We start from the raw sequence: 26,851 nt of genomic DNA on the forward strand, positions 1-26,851 counted from the left end.
AAGTTGAATTTCAAGTTGGTGAATTTGAATGTATTTATTGTAGTTCAAGGATCATATTTATGAGCAGAAAAAAACTTCTTAAACTAAATCAATATTTTGTATTTTAAAAGCAATAAATACACCAGCAATCTCAGATAAGATTCTACTTTACTTAAGACGAAAAAAACTAATAAATAGCTTTCTTCTTATTGTTTACTTCTCTCTTAAGAATAAGACCCTACCTTCCTGCTGTCTCCCAGGAATAAAAACAACTGCAGTCTTTCCTTTCAGTTTTGAAGGCAAGAGAAGAACTTTTTCCTCTGACTCTATAGGTGGTTCCTGAAAGTGCTCTCCAGGTGACCTGAGGTGACTGACAAGTCTATTTTGCATTTACAAACAAGTTTAATAGGACCTGCATATTAACAAGAGTAATAATGTGTTATAGCAAATTGGAGTAATTTTTGTATTCACTTATTACCTAGACACTACTCTTCCAAGTTTCTCATTGGATTATTCTTTAGCTTACCATAGATGTAACTGATCGTGCATCTTCTTCATAATTTACTACTGGAGGTGGCTCTTTCCCATCATTTTCTTGCACTTTTTGCTCTAGTAATTCCTTCTGTGCTGAAAACTTTGCTTCAGTGCATCTCAGCTGCTGGACTGACTGCTTCAGTTCTTCAAGTGCCTGTTTTTGGCTTAGCAGAAGCACAATACTAAAAGAGAATAAATTAAATATAAATGATTTCAACTTCATTAAGAAGACATTAAGGAAACCTCATATATGTAAATTATGCTTTTCTTTGATTTCATTTTTATAAGAGCATTTTAGAATCATAAAAAATATGAAACTAAGCAGATTTTAAGTTATCACAGTATTTATTACATGCTAGCGTTAACAAAATAGAAGGAAGTGTTTGGAGTCAAATCCAAATTCAAAATGCTTTCAAATATATTATGATCTATGACATTCATTTTATTTTAGCTAAACCATATACCTCACAGAGTAGACACTTAGGTTCAGAGATGTAGGGCCTAGAATGAATTAAAATAACAGAAGCAGAATCTTAAATTTACCTTAAGTATCAAAGGCAATATAGCTAGGGTCAGATCTGTGCCTAGGGTAAAATAAATAAAATCAAGGTGACAGTCTGGATACCAAGCTTGTGTATATGTTGTGAGGGATGTGTGTCTGGAGGCAGGTGAAGCTACAATGACAAGGACTAAGGGCTAAGATGTAATTGGGGGAACGAGTAAAACAAAGGGCCCCAAATCTTTCCAACATCTCCAATATAAAGACAGTAGACTTTCCCATCCCTCCTTTAGAGTACAAGGCCACAGGTTGTCTTACTGTGACTTTTTAACCCTTGGAGGCTGCCTTCAATGATAATTTCAAACTCATTCACCCACATTGAAGCCACAGGTAAACAGGTAGTGGTGGTAGATACTTCTGGAAATAGCCCACACTACATATTACAATAATTTCCAAAAAGGACTGTGCCATGCACTGCTGAAAGTAAGTTACTAGTATGTAAGAGACAACATAAGGTCAGAAAATATCTTCTTAAATTGAAACTATAAGGCTCAACATAAACTGAATAAATATTCACAGGCAAAAATAACCACATTAAGAGAGATTTATTTATAAATACGATGCTGATCAATATTTTGAAAACTAAATTCAAATTTAATTGAGCAGGGTGCAACCTCAATGACTGCTATAAAGAAAGCTCTAATCTCCTTATTGTAACAAGTTTCAGGTGAGTGTCCTAACAAACAGAAGAGAAAAAAGTATAAGAAAAGTAAAACTAATGAGTAAGAACATTTAAAAGAGACCTAGTAATATCCAGAAGACAGACCTCTCCAGTGGAATTCAATAAATGGTAATCAGCATTTACATCATTATCATTCAACAGTCTGTGATCTGTGTTCTAAATCCATACAGACTTTGTGATAAATTCATGCTGTTTTATTTATTAGTTGGTAACTTCTTTTTAATAATAAATTGGCATTTCTGATTTCTCAGTAGAAAGTTGATTTTTTAAAATAATCACTTTTGTGGCAGCATGATTTATAAAGACACATACACACATATGTTTATTGCAGCACTATTCACAATAGCAAAGACTTGGAACCAACCCAAATGTCCATCGATGATAGAATGGATTAAGAAAATGTGGCACATATATGGCATGGAATATTATGCAGCCATAAAAAAGGATGAGTTCATAGAGACATGGATGAAGCTGGAAACCATCATTCTCAGCAAACTATCGCAAGGACAAAAAACCAAACACTGCATGTTCTCACTCATAGGTGGGAACTGAACAATGAGAACATTTGAACACAGGAAGGGGAACATCACACACCGGGGCCTGTTGGGGGGTGGGGGGGAGGGAGGAGGGATAGCATTAGGAGATATACCTAATGTAAATGACGAGTTAATGGGTGCAGCACACCAACATGGCACATGTATACATATGTAACAAACCTGTACGTTGTGCACATGTACCCTAGAACTTAAAGTATAATAAAAATAATAATAATAATAAAAGAATCACTTTTGTGAACATAAATTTATAAGGACCAGGTCCTGGAAAAGACTGCACCCATTATGTACTTAAAGCTTCCAGAGGATTTCCTCTTTGCATCGCCTAGCTACAAAGAAAAAAAAAAAAGTCTCCAACAATGACAACGATACAAGACATAATTTAAAACATTCAAGGTAAAGTGGAAAAATACATTCTCATGTACATCCAGATTATCAGTCACATAAAGGTGAATGATTTCAAAAATGTGAGCAAAATCAACAGGGAAGTATACTTCAAAATAATAATACTCTAAAGTAATATTGTTACAGTAATTTTCCACAAATAAATTTCATAAAGACTACCAGGAAAAATAAAAAAAAAACTTAAAAGAATAAAAATAAACTTTGCAAAATAAAATCAGAAATGACAAGGCACAAGGCAAGTAAATATTAACTGAACATCTGAATATAATTCAAAAACATGTATTTATGGAAGTAAATAGTATACATTTTACTCTCTTAAACCTATGGTCAGCTGAATAATGTCCCCCAAAAGATAACCACATCCTTATACCCAAAATCTGCAGTGTTTGTCAGCTTACATGGCAAATAAACTTTTCAGATATGATTAAGTTAAGGATGTTGAGATGTCAGATTATCCTATATTATCTAGGTGAGCCTAGTGTAATCATAAGAATACTTACAAGAAGGAGGAAAGATGAACAATGTCAGAAAAGGTAATGTGAAAATGGAAACGATGGAAGAAAAGGCAGTGTAACTTGGGACAGAGTGAAGTAATGAGGATAGCCTTTAGAAACTGGAAAAGGCAAAGGAAGCAAATTCTCCCCTAGAATGTCCAGAAAAACCAGCCCTACAAACACCATAGTTTTAGGCCAGTAAAACTGATTCTCACTTGTGACCTCCAGAATTATAAGAGAGTAAATCTGTGTTGCTTTAAGCTACTGTATTTGCGGCAATTTGCTACAGCAGCAAGACAATAGTAATACAAACCCTGATAGACGCCATATCCATTTTATGTTCATTTAAAAGGAAAAGATTAAACCATTTTAAAAAGTTAAAATTTTGAAAAAAGATTTCAAGTCATATATATTCTCAAGTTTAGAGAAACAGCTTAATTGTAACAAATGACTTCTCATGATGTTTCCAATCTCTATGCCTTACTGTTATTTCACCTTTATTTTACCCTGGATAATAAACAGGATCTTCCAAAATGATTCTAAAATATTTGTATAATTTTTAAAAATCACTAAAAACTGATTCTCTAACTACAACAATCCATTTTCTCTAATCCTCACTGGGAACCTGAATAGCCCCTGATATGATTCGGCTGTGTCCCCACCCAAATCTCAAACTGTAGCTCCCATAATTCCCACGTGTCATGAGAGGGACCTGCTGGGAGGTAATTGAATCATGATGGTGGGTCTTTTCTGTGCTGTTCTCGTGGCAGTACATAAGTCTCATGAGATCTGGTGGTTTCATAAGGAGGGATCCCCTGCACATGCTCTCTCTCTTGCCTGCTGCCATGTAAGATGTGTCTTGCTTCCTCTGCACCTTCCACCATGAGTGTGAGACCTCCCCAGCCATGTGGAACTGTGAGTCTAAACCTCTTTCCTTTCCCCTGCCCTCTTTCCAGTCCATCCCGTGGCACCAGCACCATGCTCTTCTATTCTTTTTTCAAGTCGGTCGTGGAACTCAAGAATGACCTGAGCATCTGTGGAACGCTCCATTCTGTGGATCAGTATCTCAACATCAAACTAACTAATATCAGTGTCACAGACCCTGAGAAATATCCTCACATGTTATCAGTGAAGAACTGCCTCATTCAGGGCTCAGTGGTTCGATACATGCAGTTGCCAGCAAACGAGGTACACAAACAGTTGCTACAGGATGCAGTAAGGAAGGAACCCCTGCCGCAGAAACAGTGATGGCTCCTCCTCCTCTTCCCCTTCCTCTTTCACTGGTGACCCCAAGTCCCAGCCTGAACCCCTAATGCCCAATACTTGAAGAGGTTTTATTTGTTTTTTTACTAATGATGGTTTTGTGCGGTTTTTTAAGGGATGAGTGGATGAGAGGAATAATACAGAACAGCTATCCTCTGTTGAGAAGGTGAGAAAAAGTAGGCTGGGAAACTTCAAAGCCTTCCAGTGCCCAGTACCTGCCTTTCTCGCTACTTCCCTGGAGACAGTGGAAGAGTTTCCTAGGTCTTTCCAGGGCAGCATGTGATTCATTTGGTGATGGAAGGAATCTGTCCCACATTGGGAACAAAATTTATGATGCAGGGAAAAACAAAACAAAACAAAACTCTTTCCTTTATAAATTACCCGGCCTTGGGTATGTCTTTATTAACAATGTGAAAACAGACTAATACAGCCCCCTGCCAGTTTTATTTATTATTTAAATATGTGTTCGTGGAGTCCTCCACTGCAAGTAAGAACACTTTCCTTAAAAGATGACTATTTGTTTGTTTTTATGCTCTTAGAACCACCCAAGATCAAGTTCTTATGACCATAAGTCCTTTTTTTCCTTTCCCTTTGCTTGTCCCACACAGTTGCCTTTAGTCTTGTTGCTGTTAGTCATTCAGCCGCTCACACAAATATGGGGGGAGACTTATGGGGACACTGTCACCTTGAATGCTGAACATGCAGTCTATGGGATTTTTTTGTTTTTAGTGTTGTTGTTTCCACGTGGTATCCTCATTACTATGTCTGCTTCTGTGAGACATTTTGGCCAGATTATAAAACTACATCACAAGACCTCCTACTTCCACAAAGATAGAATGTACTGACTCTGCAGAAAAGAGTTAACATAGATTTAAATGTAAAATCTCAAACTATTCAACTTTTAGAAAAAAAAAAAATAAAGAAGAAAATCTTTGAGATCCAGGACTAATAGCATGTACTGACTCTGCAGAAAAGAGTTAACATATAGATTTAAATGTAAAATCTCAAACTATTAAGCTTTTAGAAAAAAACAAACAGAAGAAAACCTTTGAGATCTAGGACTAGGCAAAGACTTCTTAGACTTAACACCAAAGCACCAACCACAAACCTTAAAAGAAATAAAATGGACTTTTTTTTTTAAATGCTAGTCAATTGCAGTAGTGAGAATGGGAGAAGGAGTAAAATAAGGAGCTCAATCTATAACTGACGGAACAATCAATTGAGTTATCCACTACCTTCAGACCAGCCTAAAATGGACTTCTTTTTTGTTCTATGAAAGACCCTGTCTCTTGAAAAGACGAAAAGACAAGGCACAGACTGGGAGAAATGTCAAAGAAATAGAATATATGAAGAACTAGAATATAAAGGTCTAGAATATATAAAGGGTGCAAGAGTAATAAACAAAACAAAACAAGCAAACATCCAATTAGAAAATGCGTGAAAGAGTTGAACAGGTATTTCACTAAAACAGGATACACCAATGACAAACCAGCACATTGAAAAGATGTTCCAGAACATCATTCATTAGGGAAATACATATTAAAACAACAATGAGATATCACTACACATCTTTTAGGATGGCTCAAATATAACATAGTGAAAAAGTGACAATACCAAATGCTGGCAAGGATGAGAAAAAAAACGGGATCACTCACACATTGCTGGTGGAAACGTGTAATAATACAAACTAAACTAATGCAATTACCATACAATTAGCAACTGTGATCCTAGGCAGTTACCCCAGAAAAATTATAACTTATGTTCACATAAAAACCTATACATAAATGTTTGGAGACCTTTATTTGTAGTAGCCCCAAACTAGAAACAAACCAGATGTCCTTCAAAGCGTGAATGATTAGACAAATTGTGGTATATCCATACTGTTAGGGGTTGAATTGTATCCCCCAGGAAGATATGCTCAAGTCCTTATGCCTGAAAACTCAGAATGTGACCTCATTTGGAAACAGGGTCATTTCAGATGTAGTTAAGATGAGATCATACAGGAGTAGGATAGGCCATTAATGGAAAAGACTGTTGCCCTTATAAGAAGAGGAAAATCTGGATACAGAGAAGAGACACACAGGCGGAGGATCATATGGAGACAAAGGCAGAGACTAGAGTAAAGCTTCTACAAACCAAGAATGTCAAGGATTGTCAGCCATCACCAGAAGCTAGGAGACAGGCATGAAACAGATCCTCCTTTGGAGTTCTCAGAAGGAATCAACACTGCCAACACCTCATTACATACTTTTACCCTCCAGAACTGAGAGAGAATAAATTTAATAAATAAAATTATGTTGCTTTAAGCTGCCCACTGTGCAGTATTTTATTACAGCAGCCCTAAGAAACTGATACACATAAAAAATAAAAAAATAAAAAGAAATAAAAAAAAAAGAAACTGATACACATACCATGGAACACTGTACTACTCAACTGTAAGAAGGAATGAAAGTAGCTGGATGGATCTCTGAAGAATTATGCTGAGTAAAAAGCCAATGCCAAAAGGTTACATACAACATGACTCCATTTATATAACATTCTTGAAAAACCAGACTAATGGTTTTTAGGGGTTAGTAAGGAGCTAGATAGACTGAAGGAAGTGTGGCTATGAAAGTACAACATGAGAGATCCTTGCAGTGATGGAAGTGCTCTGTATCTTAACTGTATCAAGGTCAGTATCTGGGTTGTGATATTATTTTATGGTTTTACAAGATGCTACCATTGAGGGAAACTGAATATAGGATACACGGGATCTCTCTGTATTATTCCTAACAACTAAATGTCAATCCATGATTTCAAAATGAAAAAATTATTTAAAAAATATGTATCACCGCTGCTACATCATGCTTCCTCTGGTGAGATGAGGAAATTTCTTCATTTTTTATTTTTGTAGGTACATAATAGGTATATACATTTATGAAGTACATGAGATATTTTGATAAAAGCACGCGATGTGTTATAATCACATCAGGGTAAAGGGGGTATCCATCACTTCAAGCATTTACCCTTTGTGTTACAAACTATCCTATTATACTCTTCTGGTTATTTTTAAATGTATATTGACTACATATCAAATAGCACAACAATAGAATAGGTCTCATTCATTTGCCCAGCACTTCCCACTACCCTTCCCAGCCTCTGGTAACCAACCTTCTACTCTCTATCTGCAGGAGTTCAAATGTTTTAATTTTTAGCTCCTACAAATAAGCAAGAACATGCAAAGTTTGTCTTTCTGTGCCTGGCTTATTTCACTTCACATAATGCTTCACATAATGACCTCCAGTGCCATCCATGTTGAAAATGACAGGATCTCATTCTTTTTTTAATGGCTGAATAGTAGTCCATTTTGTACAGGTACCACATTTCCTTTGTCTGTTGATGGACACTTAGGTTGCTTCCGACTCTTGACTATTGTGAATAGTACTGCAATAAACATGGGAGTGTAAATATCTCTTAGATATATTGACTTCCCTTCTTTGGAGTATATACCTAGCAGTGAGATTCCTGGATGGTATGGTAGCTCTATTTTTAGTTTTTTCAGGTACCTCCAAATGTTTTCCATAGTGGTTATACTAACTGAGGTGAGATTTGTATCCTCTCATATGTCTTAAGCTCTTAACTAAATAATCTGTTTTGGAGGAAGGTCCTTTTTATTCCCCTTCAGGACTTGAAAGTTTCTACTGTATTGTACCATGTTGGCAATCAGTTAGACAATATCGTAATACCAAGAATAAGATTAAAATGTAAATTCCCTCGTTTTGATTTTTAGTGGTTTTTAAGGATAATGAGTCTTGTAGGGGGTGTATGCCTCCAGTCCTAACATTTAAAAATCAACATGTGTGATCATGAAATCAATTAGAAAAATTCACTTCTTCCAATTAATCCCATTTCAGCCTTTATCCATGACATAATCTCTCATATATGAACATGTTCCTTTTGTTCAGTAATTACTGAAAAAAATGTATTGCTGGTCTCACTATGTAAAATATTATACAATTATGTTTATAATACCACTGAGCAAATATGCAATACACACCTCAGTAAGTAGACATTATAGTAAATGCATGATTATTTAGTACAAGATGCATAGGAGGCCATAAATAAATTTAAAACGTGGAAGCTTCCAGGACCCTTGCATGTGCTACTTCCTATCTCTGAACACTCTTTCCATGCATTCTTCACATGCAGGGTATCTTCTGCCCATCTCCTAGGAGACCTCTGATCATCTTACTTAAGTAGCTGTTCCTCCGTTATTCTATCTGAACCCTTATTTCATAGCAATGATCATAACTGGTAATTATTTTAATTTTGTATTGGTTTCCTCCACAAAAGTGTAAGTTTCATGAGCCATGTGACCATATGTGTCTTACCTCTCACTGCAGTCACAGCATCTGGTAGATGCACAATCAACATTGTTGAATGAATTCCCTATTTACACAGCACATTTTTTTTTAAATCGCATAATTCAAAAACTCTGAGCCAAAGGAAAAAAAGAAAGGTTCCTGAATTTCAAAACCAGAACACTTTTCTAGATTATTAAGTCTTACCTCTACCAGAAGCCAGATGTGACATTTCGTAAGTCTCTTAAAATTTCTGGACCTCAAAATGTCACATTATTTGAAAGGCAGTGAGGCTAAATCAAATGATCTCTTAAGATTCTGCATGGCTCTATGATTTTATAATATATAAGGTATTTTTAAATACTAAGTGATAATGGTATAAAACAGTTTAAGACAATACAAAATTAAATAATCATTTTACTTTTTGTAAATCAAACCAAGCATTGAAACCAGCAGTAACATCACTAGCTCTTTATGCCACCAAATCATCAATGACATATGCTTGGTATTTTTTCCCATAACTTTTTTCTAATACAAAAGTCAAGGACCACAAAACAGGAAAAGATTGGTATTATTTCCATTTGAATAAACAGGCTTTAGAAGTAATGAGTGAAGGTATATATACTAGACTGATACTCTGTGTTGGATTAAAGTGTATTTAGTATATATTATACAATACAAAATTTTAGTGTATTAAATACACTAAATACACCAAGTACACGAAACGTATTTAATTTAGCATATTTAGTGTATTTAATACATTACAATTTTTTTACAAAAATTTCAAATTGTTGGTTTTCCTTTCATTCTATATTTTTTAAATAAAATTCTGCGACAACTACATTTCAACTAAGACCTGCATTACTCACATAAGCTTGAACTCTGTTTTTGCTAATGTGTCAATTTAAAAATCACATAAAAGCCATTCTTGAAGTTTATTTTCACTTCATATTATTCAATTATAGGAATCAAAGCTATCAAATGATTTATCATATAATTTATTTTTTCACTGTCATTAGACATCTTAGAGACATGGATATATTAAATTCAAATTATAAAAATTTGGTTTTAGTCTCATATTTTGATATGACAAATACGGTTATTTCTATTAAGTAAACACTCAATATAATTCCATTAATTTAAAAATAATTTAAGAATGCAAATATCTAACATAGACTATTTTTGACATTTGGGAAGAAATGTAGTCTTTTTTTTTACTTTCAAGTAACACAGTACATGAAACTAACAAAGTGTTGAGAAGATAACGTAAGTTTATTATTAAAACTAGATAAAAATTGCTTTTAATTATATATGCATATTTAAACATATGTGTAGATATACACACATGTACATAAAAGGAAATGTTCAAGAAATATTAAGAAATTAAAATGTAAACATTTGCCCTGGAATCCCTTTCAGATCTACATATTTTACATATTTTCTTGACTCAAATCTTTGCCTTTCTTTTTATCTACATAATGGATGTATAATCCATGTTCCTCTATCTGTTTATATTTATCAGGATATGAGAATGGATATAAGAGAGGAGCCTTGAAGGGTAGTGGATATATGGAAAGTAATATTTCTTGAGGTTTTACTTTGTGTTACATATTATGCTGGATATTTTATATATACACATATATAAACATATATATAATGTGTGTTATATGTACATTATATATATGTATGTTAACTCATTGAATGTTATCTTTCTGTGCCTGTTGTATAGTAGCCTGTGTTTTATGTTCAGGTCTTTGAGAGTTTAGGTAACTTACCTACAATCACATACATAGTAAATGGTAGAAAACACATGAATTGCTGACTCCATAGCTTTTGTCTTTTTGATCATATCATTTGCTTGATCTTATGATTTTAACTGCATTCTTTAGAGAATAAGTTAGCAGGGGTAAGTATGCCAAGCTTTTCAGGGGATGAGACCTGTTTAACCGAACTCTTGTTAACCTTTGTTAGCATGGAGTTTTTATTGTGAGAATCAAGGTATAATCTTTAGTCATATAAACATACTTAACATTTTCAAGATTAACAAAGGTTAACAAGAGTTCGGTTAAACAGTCAAGACCTTATTACAACTTGACTAACTATATAATAAGTTATTTTTCACCTACTAGGTATTAGGAGGTGGGGGCCTTTGGAAGGTAATTAAGTCATGAAGATAGAGCCCTTATCAATGGGATTAGTGCCATTATAAAAAAGATCCTGGGGAGCTCTTACCCTCTTTCTGCCATGTGAGGATACAATGAGAAGATAGCAGTCTGCAGTCTGGAAGAGGGTCCTCACAAGAACCCAATCATGCTGGCACCCTGATTTCATACTTACAGCCTCCAGAACTGTGAGAAATAAATTCTGCTCTTTATTAAGTAATCTAGTCTATGGTACATTGTTATAGCAGACCAAACTGACCAAGACAAACAAGTTATAACAGCTATAGTATAAATGAGAAAAGTAGCCCTCTAAAATTTGATGTGGTGTAATAGAATAGATGATGTTGCCATTCACTGAAATAAAGAATACTAAGAGTGAACTAGGTTAGATTGAATGTGGTTGGGTTACATGGAGATTTTTAATTCAGCCTTTGGATATGGGGAATTTAGGATACTTCTAAGACATTCAAAAAGCCATGTCAAGGAGGCAATTGGTTACATGGCCACAGAGTTCAGAAAATAAATCTGAGAGAGAGTAAAAATGGGTCATTTTCAGGAGATCACTTAGGGAAAAAGTTCAGGGAGAGGAGTGAGAGAGCCTAGGGCCATGCCTTCCATAACTCTAAAATGGATTGGCTGAGTGGAGGAGAATGGGTTTGCAACGGAGTGGCCAGAAAGAGAGGAGTAAGATCTGGAATTTTGAGTTCCAAAGGCCAAGGGAAAAGAAAACAAATGAAGCCACTAAATTCAGATACTATTAAGAAGTCAAGTAAGATAGTTTCTAAATTTAGCTAGCAATGTAGACGTCATTGTGATCTTAGAGCTACTTATTTCCATAGCGATAGGGCAAAAAGCCAGACTTTGAAAACTAAGTGGGAACTGAGGAAATGAGTGAGCATAATCACTCTTGGAACAAGTCTGAACTAAGAAAACAGAAAGCAAAGATAGTACTTGGGAAAAAATATGGAGATTTAACAAGGATTATCTGGGGTGGGTAGGGAGGTGGAGATTGCTTTTCGGAGTCAACATTTAAGTATATTTAAAAAGTGAGCACAAGGATCCAGTTGGGAAGGAAAGGTGAACATAATACATACATTATGTAAAACCTGTGAAAGTAGAAATAATAAAATACAAAAAAAAAAAAAAAAAAAGCAGGCATAAGAAATGAACTTAGGACAAAGAACAGTTCCTCTACTGAAGTAAGGAAAGAGAATGAGTACAAATTTGGGTGGGTTTGGAACTCTAATCTCATAAAAGAAGAAAAATGTCATCCAATGTTTCTAATTTCTTTCCGGGATGTGGATGTCCATCTGCTCACTATGATGAGGGAGGTAAGTAATCAGAGATCTGAAATAAGTGAAGGATATACGAAAAGCTGTGCAGAAAGAGCAGGTACAAACCAGAGAACTCCTATATATCACGAGTCTATATATAGACTCTCCTATATATTCCTTGAGAGTCTAGATAAATCAAAGAATATGTGAGAGTATAATAGCAAGAAATATGTAAAGTCTAGTCAGGATTAGAGAAACCACACCAGCAACCACTGTTGTAGATGCAATTAATAAAGGCAGATTAGAAACTTGAAGTTCAGATTAAAATTTAAATTCTTAAGCAGTAGAAAGCATAATGAAGTCAGCAAAAGAAGAGTATACCAACACAAGTCAAGTCTGTGGACCTAGGAAGATATTTCCAAATCCAGAAATCAGCAAGACAAAACAGCACAGCTAATCACTGAGTGATTTTTATCTGTTTTCTAATCAGTCTGCTTCCTTTTAACACAGTAGAGCCTATTTATAGGTAATATTGGTCTGCCACTTTCTTAACGGGAATTCGCAATGGGTCTGGTGAAAATGGATGTAAGAAAGTAAAGACAGCTTTAACAATGAATTTTCGAAAAATAGTTCAAACTGTTAAAACATTAAGACATACGATCAGGATGCTACATTTACAAAAACACATAATCATTTTTCCCAAGGACACTATATTTTTTAAAACCACAGAATCATTTTTCCAGAATCCTAGAAATTAACTATACAAAATTTTACACTTAAAATGAAAGTTTCTGTTTCTAGAAATGTTATGTCCATACTGCCATGTAACTAAAATATTTTTGTAAAACTACAATTAAACATTCTTCCTTCAAATTGTTTCTCTTTTACTCACTCAGACTTCTTCTCACAAGTCTCAGAAGATTCTTCAATTCTCTTCTCTAACTCCAAAACAGCCTCCTCCTTGTTTAAAAGCATCTGCTGTGTTTGCATAAGTTCTTCTGCTAAGGTTTTCAACCTAGAATAAACAGTATTCTCAATATCAATCAACAAATTACGTTCACTTTATACATATCAAAAAAGTATTCATACATCTTATGTTGCAATGTCCAAAACAGTAGCCACATATAATTTGATTTAAACTAAATAAAATTTCAGCTCATTTCAGATGCTAAACAGAAATGTAGTTACTGGGACCTTACTGGATGGTGGAAAAAAGAATATTTCAATAATCACAGTAAGTACTTGGGCAATACTGGTCTAGAGTCTTATTTCACCAAAAAGAAAAAGAGAAGTAGGTAAAGAAAAGAGAAGAAAACAACTTGGGTAGACATTGAGTAAATGATAAGTAGTAGTATTTGCAGATGCTATCTCATTTACTCTTCACAACAGTCTTCTGAGATACATATTATTATTTTAAAGAAATGAAAGTGAGGCTCAGTTGTCATTTTAAATTCATGGTAAGCTATTTCTATTTTCACATCTTATAATAATACTTTAGGAGTATTTTCTGTATAGAATGAAAGACAATTTAACACATACATTAATATGCACTCACAAACCAGATAATTTATGTTTGCATAAAATGCATTGAGTCCTTAATGGAAATATTTCTACCACAAAAACATACATGGTTATCATATCACTTTAAAATTTTTATCTTCAGCTTTTCAAAGCAAGATATGAAACCCAAAAGATAAAAGAGAAAATATTAAATAATCTAACTCTATACAAATGTAGATTTATTTGAACTTAAAGAGATCATAAAGTCAAAAGCAAAATTCAGACTGAAGAAATATATGCAGCGCAAATTACCAGAAAGAGCCCTTTTCGTGCAGAAAAACTCTTAGAAAAAAGACAAACTAATATGAAAATGGACAAAAAAACACAACGGAAGTTCACCATGAAAAAATTAAATGATCAATAAGCATATGACATTATTACAACTTGACTGACTACAATAATGTTATTTTTCACCTACTAAAATTGACAAGCATGATAAATACTTGGAATATCCAGTAATAACAATTTTTTTAAAATGGAAACAATTATACAACACTGATGTGAAAAAATTGGCACAAATTTTTCAGGGGTCATCTTGGAACTGTCTCTCAAATTTTAAATTAGAAAATTATTTGACCATCTAAAAATGTGTCGTACCAAAACACTTGTACAATATGCACAAAGTCTGTCCATACAAAAATATTTGTTGCAATATTGATTATAAAGCAAAAAACTACAAAAATCTTTGAATGCCCTAGTATAGCATACAGTCACTAAAAAAGAATTAGGCACACACATATAAGGTTTTCCTAAGATATAATTTTAAATTAAAAGGCAAGATGTAGCAGAATACATATAGTATTGTTCTAATTATATTAAAATACATATACATGCATATGTTCCATGAACTGAATTGTGACCCCAAAATTCATCTGTTGGGGCCCTAACCTCCAATATAATGGTATCTGGAGATGAAGCCTCTAGGAGGTGATTAGGAATAGATGAAGTCATGAAGGTGGGACCTTCATGATGGGATTAGAGCCCTCAGAAGAAACAGCACAGAACTCACTACCTCTCCTCTCTCTCTCCTCACATACACAAAGAAGAGGTCACCTGAGGACACAGCAAGAATTACCTATCTACAAGTCAGGAAAAGAGCCCTCACAAGTAACCCAAATCAGTTGACATCTTGATCTTGGACTTCCCAGCCTCTATATCTATGAGAAGTAAATTTCTGTTGTTTCACCCATCCAGCCTATGGTAATTTGTATGACAGTGTGATGTGGTTTGGCTATGTCCCCACCCAAATCTCATCTCGAATTATAACTCCCACAATTCCCACAAGTTGCCAGAGGAACCCAGTGGGAGGTAACTGAATCATGGGGACAGGTCTTGCTCACGCTCTTCTCACAATAGTGAATAAGTCTCATGAGATCTGATTTAAAACGAAGAGTTCCCCTGCAGAAACTCTTTTTGCCTCCTGCCATCCATGTAAAATGTGACTTGCTCCTCCTTGCCTTCTGCTATGATTGTGAGGCCTCTCCAGCTATGTGGAACTGTAAGTCCATTAAACCTCTTTAACTTCCCAGGCTCAGAAGTCTTTATCGGCAGCATGAAAACAGACTAATACAGTGCAAACAGACTAATACAATATGTATGTATTTATGTGGTATGTGTTTATATGTGAGTATATAGGATAAGAAACAGACAACTACAAACCAAAGTTTTATCCAAACTCTCAGAGGTGTGGGATTGGAGTAGGGAGTGATTTAAGTCCAAAGAAGTATTTCATAGTTTACTCCATATATATCAACATTGTTTGAATCTCTTATAACAAGAATAGATTTTTTAGAATCATTAAATAATAAGTAATATAAAGAGAGGCAGAAAAACTATCGTACATAATCAGAAGAATGCTAAATACAGCAATAAAGGCTGTTTCATTTTTATTTAGAGTGAAACAACATAATAAATTTCAGTAAGTCTCTGACAGCATCTGATATTAAAACAAAATAAAAGCAATAATACTTATAATAATGATCGAGAGTCATCAGGGAAAGGTCAGACTGAACATTTTTCTTTAATCATATATATATTCATAAAAGATTTGTATCAACTCTAGTAAAATTATGTTTTTGAGTACCATGGAGATACAAGCTTCAGTTATTGAGAGAATTCGCTTACATGGAATAGTTCATATTCTGACTATCAGAAAAAGAAGAATTACTGTATTAAGATTCAAGATCATTCTCAAGAAAGCTACATTTCAACCACTGGCTCCAACTTCCTTATTAAATAATTATAAATAAGTAAGTAAATAACACATAATGTTCTGTCATTTATCAAACTCTGCCTTACATATAATCTCATTTAATTCAAATGAAAGTTTAGAACACAAGCCCTACCTCAGAATCTGTCCCAACCACTTTCTGTCACCCAAGTCTGGAGAGAACAGAAAAAACAAACAGCTTCTTATCACTGCCTTGACCATGCTACATCAAATCTGAATTTAATAAAAAGCCTTTTCTCTCCTTATCACTTTGTTCCGTTCTATCCTTTGCTTCTTTTCCCTGCGCATTTCCCTTATTCTCATTCTCTTCCTGGTTAATTTTCCATTCATCTCTCTTCTCAAATCTTCAGTCATTCATTTAAACAAGTGTTTATTAAGCACATTCCTTCTGTCAACACTCTGCTACACAGTAGGGATACAACAATAAACAAGTTTGCCCTCAGGAAACTTACATTCTACTAGACAGACATCAAATAAGAAAAGACAAATGATTTAGAAGAATAAAATTATACAGGGAGGCCAGGAGCAGTAACTCACACCTGGAACCCCAGCACTCTGCGAGGCTGACGGGGGGCGGATCACTTGAGGTCAGGAGTTTGACACCAGCCTGGCCAACATGGTGAAACCTCATCTCTACTACAAATACAAAAATTAGCTGGGTGTGGTGGCAGGCACCTGTAATCCCAGCTACTCAGGAGGCTGAGGCAGGAGAATCGCTTTAACCTGAGAGGCAGAAGTTGCAGTGACCCAAGATCGTGCCACTGCACTCCAGCCCAGGTAACAGAGCAAGACTTCATCTCAAATATATAGATATATATATTTTTTATCTCTCTTGCCATATATATATATTATATATATATGGAAAGTATTTACTCTTTCTTACCATTATCCCCTTTAAAAAAAAAAACCAAATCCTGTAGTGTGTAAATTAAGTGAAGAGAAAAACATTTCAGTAATTACAGTTCATGTATAGATGACATAATAAATGTAAGAAGAGTTCATAAATTTCAAAGTACAATATTCACCATCATGTTATTACATGTTTCATATACAAATATAATAGTAACAGTTCAAACGAGAACACATAGATACAGGGAGGGGAACAACACACACTGGGGCCTCTTAGGGGAGGGCTGGCAGGGTGAGGGAGAGCATTAGGATACACAGCTAATGCATGCGAGACAATAGCCGGTGATGGGTCGATAGATGTAGCAAACCACCATGGCACACGTTATATATAACAAACCTGCATGTACAGCACATGTATCTGGAACTTAAATAAAACAAAATAACATAAAAAATAGTAACAGTTCAAATGGCTTATTCTTTACATTTTTAAATTAAATTTTATAATATTATAATGCAAAGCAGTTAAAAGTCATAAAATGACTCTGCCTGGAAAAAATTCACAAAATGACATAATACTTAACATTTATTGAGTACCACGCATAGTTTTAAGTACTTTATAAATAAGCACTAAAATTTATATAATTCTTACAACACCCTCATAATCTCCATTTACATATGAAAAACTGAGGCAGAGAGGTTAAGGCTCTTGTCCAAGGTCACAGAGCTGGTAAGTGGGAAAAGCTGATAATAGAGCCCAGGCAGCTTAAATCCTGAATCTACACCCTTAGCAACTAATATCCTGTCTTAGTAATTACACATCCCAGAATTTATCCTACATATATGCTTTAGAAAGTGTACAAAGATGTAAATACAAGAATGTTTATTGTATAATCACAATAAACAAAGGTAAATGTATCGTGATGCTAATGATGCTTAATTCTCAGGTGCCTCACTTGCATGATCCCTTCCAAGACTCTATACTTAATTTTGTATTTGTTAAGTTTGTATAGATTTTCTTAAAGACGCTCCACACACTCCAATTTTATAAGCTTGGAGTCCTACAAAACCTAGCACCAACTCTGGCAATGGAAAAAACTGGAAATAACCTAAATGCCCATCAATAAATAACAAAACTAGAGAAATTACATTACATACAAGTAGTAAAACACACTGTACACGTTAAGAAGATTTAATACATGTTAAAAAAGAGGATGACACAAAGGAATATGCATAAAATAATTCCTACTTACACAGAAGAAAACAATTCATACACATGTATATGCTTGTATACACATTCTAGAAAAACACATACACGTTTTTCATGAGTTAAACCTGGAAGGTAGTGATGGTGGTCGACAAAAAGAGGAAAGGAAAATTTTAATTTTTATTGTATATCCTTTTGTAAGATTTTACAGATTTTATCATCTGCATGCTTTAGTTAGGTAATTTTTAAAGATTTAATTGTATTAAACGATACAAAGGCAGCCCAGCACGTTGGCTCACGCCTATAATCACAGCACTTTGGGAGGCTGCGGCGGGTGGATCACTTGATGTCAGGAGTTCGAGACCAGCCTGGCCAACATGGTGAAACTCCATCTCTACTAAAAACACAAAAAATTAGCCAAGCATGGTGGTGCATGCCCATAGTCCCAACTAGTCAGAAAGCTGAGGCAGGAAAATCACTTGAAACTGGGAGGCAGAGGTTGTGGTGAGCAGAGATTGCGCCACTGCACTCCAGCCTGGGTGACAGAGCAAGACTCCATCTCAAAAAAAAAAAAAAAAAAAGATACAAAGTCCTAAAACCTTTATTATGGATAATAAAAAGTTTCTAATACTTATCCAACACTTTTTATATCATAATCATTGGATGTCATGATCTAAATCTTACAACACTCTTAAAGGGACCAAACTTCCAACTTCCAAAAAAATTATGACTTGACAAAAACAATTCATCTTAACTTTTATTTCTTACATGAAATTTGCAATGTTGTAACTTTAAGTGTGATATTTGAGTTAATTAAAAAAATGGAATTTATAGTTGCCTAAGGTAACTTTTCTGACATCTCTTTTTCTCTATTGCTGCAACATAAATTGAAAATATAAACTATTTCTTGCCATCTCTTTCTTAAAATATAATTGCAAGAGCATAGGATTTTTATGGATGACATTCTATACTGTGACACAAATCTTTATGAGCTTTCTCAAGAGTAAACAGAAGACGGCTTCTACAACCAAGCAAAAGTTACAAGTTTCTGTTATAGTCACCTCCTAATACCCACTTACTCCATCTCCAATCCAAAAAATCCATCTGCTTTCTTCCCTGCAACTTTGTTTCCCTTAATCAAACAGTCCTTCCAACATGTCACCTGACTTCAATATTTTACATTTTTCCAAATCTTTCCAACTCACTCCTAAAGTATTCCCCTAACACAGCCTGACAAAATTCTAATATTGTATATGTTCAACCAGAGACCAAACTTGAGCTAATACTGTAAACAAGAACAGCCCAAAACAGATTTGGTAAAAGCAAGGTTCTATGTAAGAGATGAAGGAGTAGTGAAGTATTTGACACTCCATTCAGTACAAGGTTGATTCAGACAGTTGGATGGGTTAAATTGGTATCATCCTCTACAACAGGAGTCAGCAACCATTTTCTGATAAAAGCACAGAGAGCAAATATTTTAGACTTTGCCACCAAGTGGCAAAATCAAGCATAGTATATAAGTATTTATATAACAAAAGAGAAAACAAATATTTACAAATATTTTGTTGGCAAATTCAAAATATAGTCATAATTGGGTACATGTTATTGTAATGCCAGTCTCCTAATGAGAAGAATGAAAATCTTTTGATGGCCTCCCCTATCACTGCGGTTCAAAGTTAGTGTTTACAATCAAAATCAACTGTAAATGTTCACCTATTAATGCAGACATTTAATAAGATTTTAAGTCTTTCATATTTGTACAGTACATAGACTGGTACTGCCAAATACCAGTATCAATCCATGAGCATAAGATTTTAATTAAGTATATTCAATGCTTAGCAGGCATGGTGCAATGGCATAATAAACACAATGTTTCTTCATCTAATTCAGTAACAAAATAATCCACACTCTGCTGTGCCTTAAAAGTGTCACATTTTAAATCCATTTCCTCTTCTTCTTTTGACACTACAGGTATGAACTGATAATAAAAGTAAGATGCCACAGTACATTGATATGTGTGGCACTCGAAATGCTGTTGAGTTACAACTGTGTCACTGTGATTTGTATAGTGCCAAGCAGCAGTGTGAAGTGATGAGTGTGCCACATATGGTCTCTGTCACAACTGCCTGGCTCTGCCACTGTAGCGGGAAATCACTCATAGACAGCAGGTAAATGAATGAGCATGGCTGTGTTCCAATAAAACTTTATTTATGTACTCTGATATTTAAACATCACATAATTTTTGTTTGTCACAAAATATAATTCTTCCTTTGATTTTTTTCCAACCATTTAAAATGCAAGCAGCATTCTTAGCTTGTGGGCTGCACAAAAATAGGCAACTAGCTGGATTTGCCTCATGGGCTATAGTTTGCTGACTCACGCCCTAAAAGAACCAAGAGAATCACTTTTCCACATAGAGAACTGCCATTCTTCAATTAAGAGATCCTATTTATATTCTATTAGAAAAGCTAAATATGTTCTGATTTTAAATTTTTTAAAATGTACTTGAAATCCTAAGGCCTGAGACTAGATTTTGCTTTAGAATATAAGACTATACATTTCACATAATCATGGTATTCAAATATATCTACTACTGATAGGCAATAACAACTTATAATAAAGAGACCTCATTTGAAATCAGAAAACAGAGTCAACAAAATAACTAAACAGGACCTTAATTCTTTACCATTTTATTAAAATTAATCAATATTCCTTCTTTTGCAGACAAGTTAATGCTTATATTATTTTGGAATAACCTGCTATCTTTAATTTGTCATACTTAGCCTACTGATGTGTTGATTCAAAACTCCATTTAAGTTTGCAATAGGTCACCATTAGATGACTCATCTGTCCATAATGACAAAAAGCACAAAACAGACACTTAAATATATTCTTCTAATGTTCAAAATTGTATAGACTTTAATTTTTCAAGTAATTTGATAAACTAAAATTACTGAGTCCCAAATTATTCATTTAAATAGTAACTAGATGAGATGAAATATTTGCATATATAATTTTAATAAATAGATGATTAAAAATAAATTAAGCACAAAAACCCTTTCAGCATTTGGCAAAGAAGGTAGATGCAAAAATAAGAGGCAGATGGGAGACAGGTGTTGGTAGGGAAGGAGAGAGACTATGTTATATATAATAGAAACAAAGAAAGCAACCTCAGATTTAAGCCCAAAAATAATGTAGCCTAAATGCATGTGTGATGGGAAGTGCACAGCCTCAGGTGCCCAGTACTAGAAGTTACCTGGAGCTGAGAAACAGCCTTTGACCACATGGTAAGACACCATCCAAAAATTTTTCCTATAAATAGGAGATAATCCTATGAATAATTGAGTTTAACTCTCCTATGTATTTAGACTTTGATAAATACGGTTGATATATAAATAATGAGATTACAATAAAATGCTTTGTGGTACATATTCAGATGGGTAAAGGTGGTAACTTTATCAGGTACATGTCATAGTGTTAGATTTCCATAACAGAGGGGATAAGTAATCTGTCCAGTTTCACAAACATAATTTGCCAAATTATACACCAACTTACATATGTAGAGACATTTTATAAGAGCGCTTATATATCTGTATGTTATATAACACTGGGTATATCCAATTATTTAATCTTTGCTAATCTGGTAAGTGAAATAGCCTAATTCTTTTTAATTTATATTTAATTGCCAATGAAGACTATCTTTTCCAAGTACTATTGGTAATTTGTATTTCTTTTTCCAGGAACTAACTGTTCATTTGTTTCTTTCACTTCTATTAGAATAATATTACAATACAATCTACAACTAAATTAACAATATTAATGCCTTCAGGAAAGAAAAGATGTTTAACTTAAAGCACTACTAAGTTAAAAAAAAAAAAAAAAGGAAGAAAGATTTTCCTAAGTCTTATATTACATTCAAAAAATATATACAGTTTTAATAGAATTACCTTATATTTATTTGAAAGTGCCAACAGAGACACTGAATAATTCTCTGGGAATAAAATTCTTGAAGAAACCCTAATCTTAAACTCGTATCCTGAATACAGATACTGTTCAATGAAATGTAACTAAAGTTTTATCTCAGCAAAATGTGAGCAATTAAAACTTCTATCACATTATCAAAGATTTATTACCTTTAATTTATTGCATTTTTATTTACTGCTTCACCACTATAATTAAGAAACAATGATTTATGAGCATAACTAATTTTGCTCTCATACCCTAGAAAGCTATAAAACAAATCCTTCTTTGGTCACAAAATCTCTAATTTTATATAAGCTTATAACAGGTAGCTATTTTTAATTTTACCATATTATATTCCAATATCTATATACTCATTCTTGTTGGTGTTTATTAAAACATATTAATCAATTTCAGTGTAACCTCCTTGAAGGTATTAACCCTTACAACCTTAGATATATAGTAAATATACTGGATGAATAAATTAGTAAGTTATTTGGGAGCAATGTAACACAAAAAAACAGGAATAATCTATGTCATATTCCTTCACCAGCAGCACGTGAATTGAGAAATGGAATGTCTCACTGCACAAGAATTGAGAAACTCTGCTATCTATTTTGTACCATACATTCAACTCTATTGTTTAGAGCAGAGTCTCTCAACTTCAACACTACTGATATTTTCACCAGGTAATTCTTTGTCTGGGAGGCTGTCCTGTGCACTGTAGAATGTTTAGCAGCATCTATAGCTAATGTCTCCAGATACTGTCAAATGCCCCCTGGAGTGTAAAATCACCCAGGGCAAGGACTACTGGTTTAGAGATAGCTGACATTTTAAATATCAACGGTCAGAAACCTAGTCAAAGTGCGACTCCTGTGTAGGGCATGAAAAACTTAGGAACAGCTTCAAAAATCCCAATAAGGCTGCTAGGAAAAATTCTGTAATGCAGGGTACTCCCATGCCTCCACTGCTCTCATCAGTAGTCAGCATACCATAATTATTAAGCCTTCATCTTGTACACATGATTCGTGGACAAATATTTGTTAGTTTCTTCAATCCTATCTAGCCAGCTTTAAAGATTCCAAACACCTGGCTGGGCACAGTGGCTCACGCCTATAATCCCAGGTCTCTGGCAGGCCAAGGCAGGTGAATCACTTGAAGTCAGGAATTTGAGATTAGCCTGGCCAGCAGGGCAAACCCCATCTCTACAAAAAACACAAAAATTAGCCAGGCATGGTGGCACATGCCTGTAATCCCAGCTACTGGGGAGGCTGAGGCCTGAGAATTGTTTGAACTGGGAGGCAGAGGTTGCAGTGAGCCAAGATCGCACCACTGCACTCCAGCCTGCGCAACAAAGTGAGACCTCATCTCAAAAATAAAATGAAATAAAATTAAAAAAAAAAAAAAGATTCCGAACCCCTTTCCAAGAGCCAGTCCGAGTTTCCCACCTTAGCTAATTACCTGTACCACTACCACGTTACTGAACAATATAAAGAAGATTGTTTAATTATATTAGGTAGGGACATTTGGCTGAGCCGTTTCAGGTAAACTTCCAACAGGTGATATGATATAACATGTCGTCTAACATTGAGGAGCAATGAGTGCATAATCACTTATAGCTGTGGTTCCGGTATAAAGAAAAACACATGCAATATTTGTTAATAAATATATTTCCTTGTGTTGCTCCCGAACAAAATCAGGAGATAGGTTAAATATTTAGAAGTAGAGCACCTTATGTTTTCTAAATTCAAAAATGTACTACTAATTGCTTTTAATGTTTGAAAAGAACTAAAAACGCATTGAGATTTCTCAAAATTCCTTTAATATTTTATACAACAAAAACAACAAAGTGAAGAAGGAACTGATTTAATAGCCTATAACAGAAGACATCCCTGCTTCAAGAGAAAATAATTCAATTAAAAGTCAATTTTTTGTACTAAGCGCTCTGACATCAATAACTCTCTTATCTCTAACAGTAAACAACCTAATTTCCAAAATGGTTCTTCCAATAAATTGTGAGGATGAAATGCGATTTAAAAATATATATAAATTTGGAAAAGCATAAAGCATTATTCTAATGTCAAATACTAGCAACAATTGGGCAAATGAATGTAACATCACACAAAACTTTGACATTCAGAATTACCAAAAGTAGTGATGAAAATGAGTAAAATTAACATATTTCTCGAAACATGTCACTCTGACCCCCAAAATTTACTTTCATTACTTGTAAAAATAATTAAAATTTTAAATCTGATAGAGTACAACTATAAAGCAATAATACTAGTATTTAAGTTGTTCATATTTTGTAAATACTTACATTACTTGCAAATTTTCTGCTGTTAAATTATTCCACATGATCTCATTTGCCTGAAGATTTTCATTTTCTTCCAATAAGGAAGTATCAAACTCTATTTCTTGTTCTTTATCAGCCGTTGTTCTAGTAAAGCATGCCAAACAATTTTGATCATTGTAAATACAGTATTATAATACATCTTCATATACACCAAAGGCAGAATATTTGTTTTTATCCAAAATTATGTTAACAAAGTAAACACAGATAGTATAAATCAAACTAAATCCTAGGTTTCAAAATTGTGTAACTTGAGACTTAGTTTCCTTTTTTGCAGAATTCAGATATTAACCTGCTTTATTCCTGCCACAATTGTAGTAAGTATAAAATAAGATGCCATGGAAAAGTATTTGGTGCATCATAAAGTTTAATATACATATAAAGTCATGGTACTATTATATAAGTGTTAAAAAGAAAATATAATTTCATGGATTGAATATGGATTTAAGCATGGATTAAATATGGATTAACAACTAACATATTTTTACATATAAAAAACTATACATTATATAGTTATCATCATTGACAAAGAACTTTTAAAATTAAAAGCAGACAAATTAATCTGAAATATTATATGTCTTAATAAGATCTTAAATATTTCTTATTTTTATCTGCGGTTATTATATGAAAGAAAAATAACACTGTCATAAATCCTTAAAGAGGAATAAACATGTCATACCTGTAAACATCTATGAAATTATTGTATTCTGTACTAGGATCTATCTGTTCAACCGACATTTGAATCTCTTTATGGACATTCACTATCTCCTCTGTGACAAGACTGGTTATCTGGCTGTATTCATCAAATATACCTTTGCTGAAAACAAAAATAAAATTTTGCAGCATTTTAAAGTTTTATCAAGAGAAATACCATCTCAAAAAGGATTCAGAACAATAAGCGTAAGAAATATAACATCAAAATATACAGATGGTTGTTTCCTGTACCACCTTATTTCACACCTGGAGAGGAAAGTGGGGGGATTATATAAATGTACAGATTAGCAATTTATATTTGTTATCATACAATAATTACAAATGATCTAGAGTAAAGCATTACTTTTTCAAACATGTATGTGATATGTCCAAAATGTAGGGCCAGAGATGATAACTTTCTGTGTCTAAATATTCTCATATAAATTTTGGGTTGTATAACATGGAACTCTGATCAACTCCTGACTCTTTAATGTTCCTTTCCAGTGTCTGCTACTTCCTCACATGCTCTACCTGTCTGGTTCTTCCCGGCTTCTCTGGGCCTCTGCTCTTTTTTGTATACTTAGTTGAACTGGTTCTATACCTTGAAAGACATCTAAATTTCTTCTCTTGACCTCCAATCAGTAGCAAAAATGTCATCAAAATTATTAGCCTGGTCTAATAAATGCAAAAAGGAAAAAACTATTCCATCACAAAGACCAGCTTCCTACTTAAAAATGATATACTGTAAAAATATGCCATAGGTCACTGTCAACAACAAGTGCAGACAGACAAGCTTATCCTGCATATGCTGAAATAAATATAAAGCATGGTTTCATTTTCTTTTCCACAATAATTACTTATAAAAAACTAATCCTTACAAGCTCCCTTATTGTGAGATATTCTCTCAATTACTTTATTTTAAATAGGAAAATATCATTTAGGTTTAAAAAATGAGATTTAAACTGTTTCAGGCAATGCTAGTTTCAAATAATCAGAGAAATCACCTGACAGACACAATTTAAAGAAAAGGGGAGGCAGAAAAATTTAATACAGATTTAGTTAATATCTCTGGGATTATAATCTCATAAGTAAAAGTACTGAATGTTGTTCATGTAAATGAGCCTATCTAAATAACTCTTTAAGCAAGACAGTGGAGATCATAACATTCATCTTTAATACAAATGGGGAGGAAAAATGAAAAAAATCTCCTAATATTACATGAATGGGTATTTGTTCCATGAGATTCAACTGAGGTGATATAATCATGCTTGGAATTTTTAAATTCTAAATCTAAAATAATGTATTACAAAGTATAAATAACATACCATGGGAAACTATTATATGTCTCAAAAAAATATTCCAGTGATGATGAAGATACTATTCTTGAAAATTCATGTGAACAGTTTAAAAATGTCTGTTAATAAATGGAAGTAGGAAAGGAAATATTTCTAAATCAATAGTACGTACTTTAGAGATAAGTAAATTTATGAATCAAATATTTAAGTAGACATTTCACTATTTTATCAACACTAAAAAGTTTACATATTCAAATTAACTAAAAACACTTTATCTTATGTGAATATGGAGGATCACCTAAAATTTAGTCTTACCTACACACAAGTATATACTATCTAATTATCTTTATTTTCACACAAAGAGAAGTAAAAGTCAAGCAGAGTCTGCAAGGCAGCAAAGACAAATTTGCTCTTCTAATTTCAGAGGCTGTGGAAGTCAATAGCCCAAGAAATATTATCCC

At 33.8% G+C, this 26,851-nt stretch overlaps 1 protein-coding gene and 1 pseudogene across 5 annotated transcripts in view; one reads left to right on the forward strand and one right to left on the reverse strand.

Moving 5' to 3' along the window:
• Positions 1-26,851, reverse strand: part of FER (FER tyrosine kinase) — a 452,583-nt gene that overhangs the window by 294,188 nt on the left and 131,544 nt on the right. For 4 of the 5 annotated variants that reach the window (XR_004056369.1, XM_030927487.1, XM_030927488.1 and 1 more), the window contains exons 7-10: positions 25,082-25,219; positions 24,370-24,489; positions 13,139-13,261; positions 506-695 (exon numbers count right to left, since the gene is read on the reverse strand). Coding sequence is in view for 4 of the 5 variants with exons in the window: in XM_030927487.1 (XP_030783347.1) it covers positions 506-695; positions 13,139-13,261; positions 24,370-24,489; positions 25,082-25,219 (571 nt within the window). In the remaining variant the exon portion in view is untranslated. Of the gene's footprint in view, positions 1-505; positions 696-13,138; positions 13,262-24,365; positions 24,490-25,081; positions 25,220-26,851 lie in introns of those variants that run through there. The other variant, XM_030927490.1, reaches the window with a different exon arrangement.
• LOC115896488 lies at positions 4,186-4,455 on the forward strand (annotated as a pseudogene).

The sequence above is a fragment of the Rhinopithecus roxellana genome, chromosome 3 (assembly GCF_007565055.1).
Source record: "Rhinopithecus roxellana isolate Shanxi Qingling chromosome 3, ASM756505v1, whole genome shotgun sequence".
Lineage (NCBI taxonomy): Eukaryota > Metazoa > Chordata > Mammalia > Primates > Cercopithecidae > Rhinopithecus > Rhinopithecus roxellana.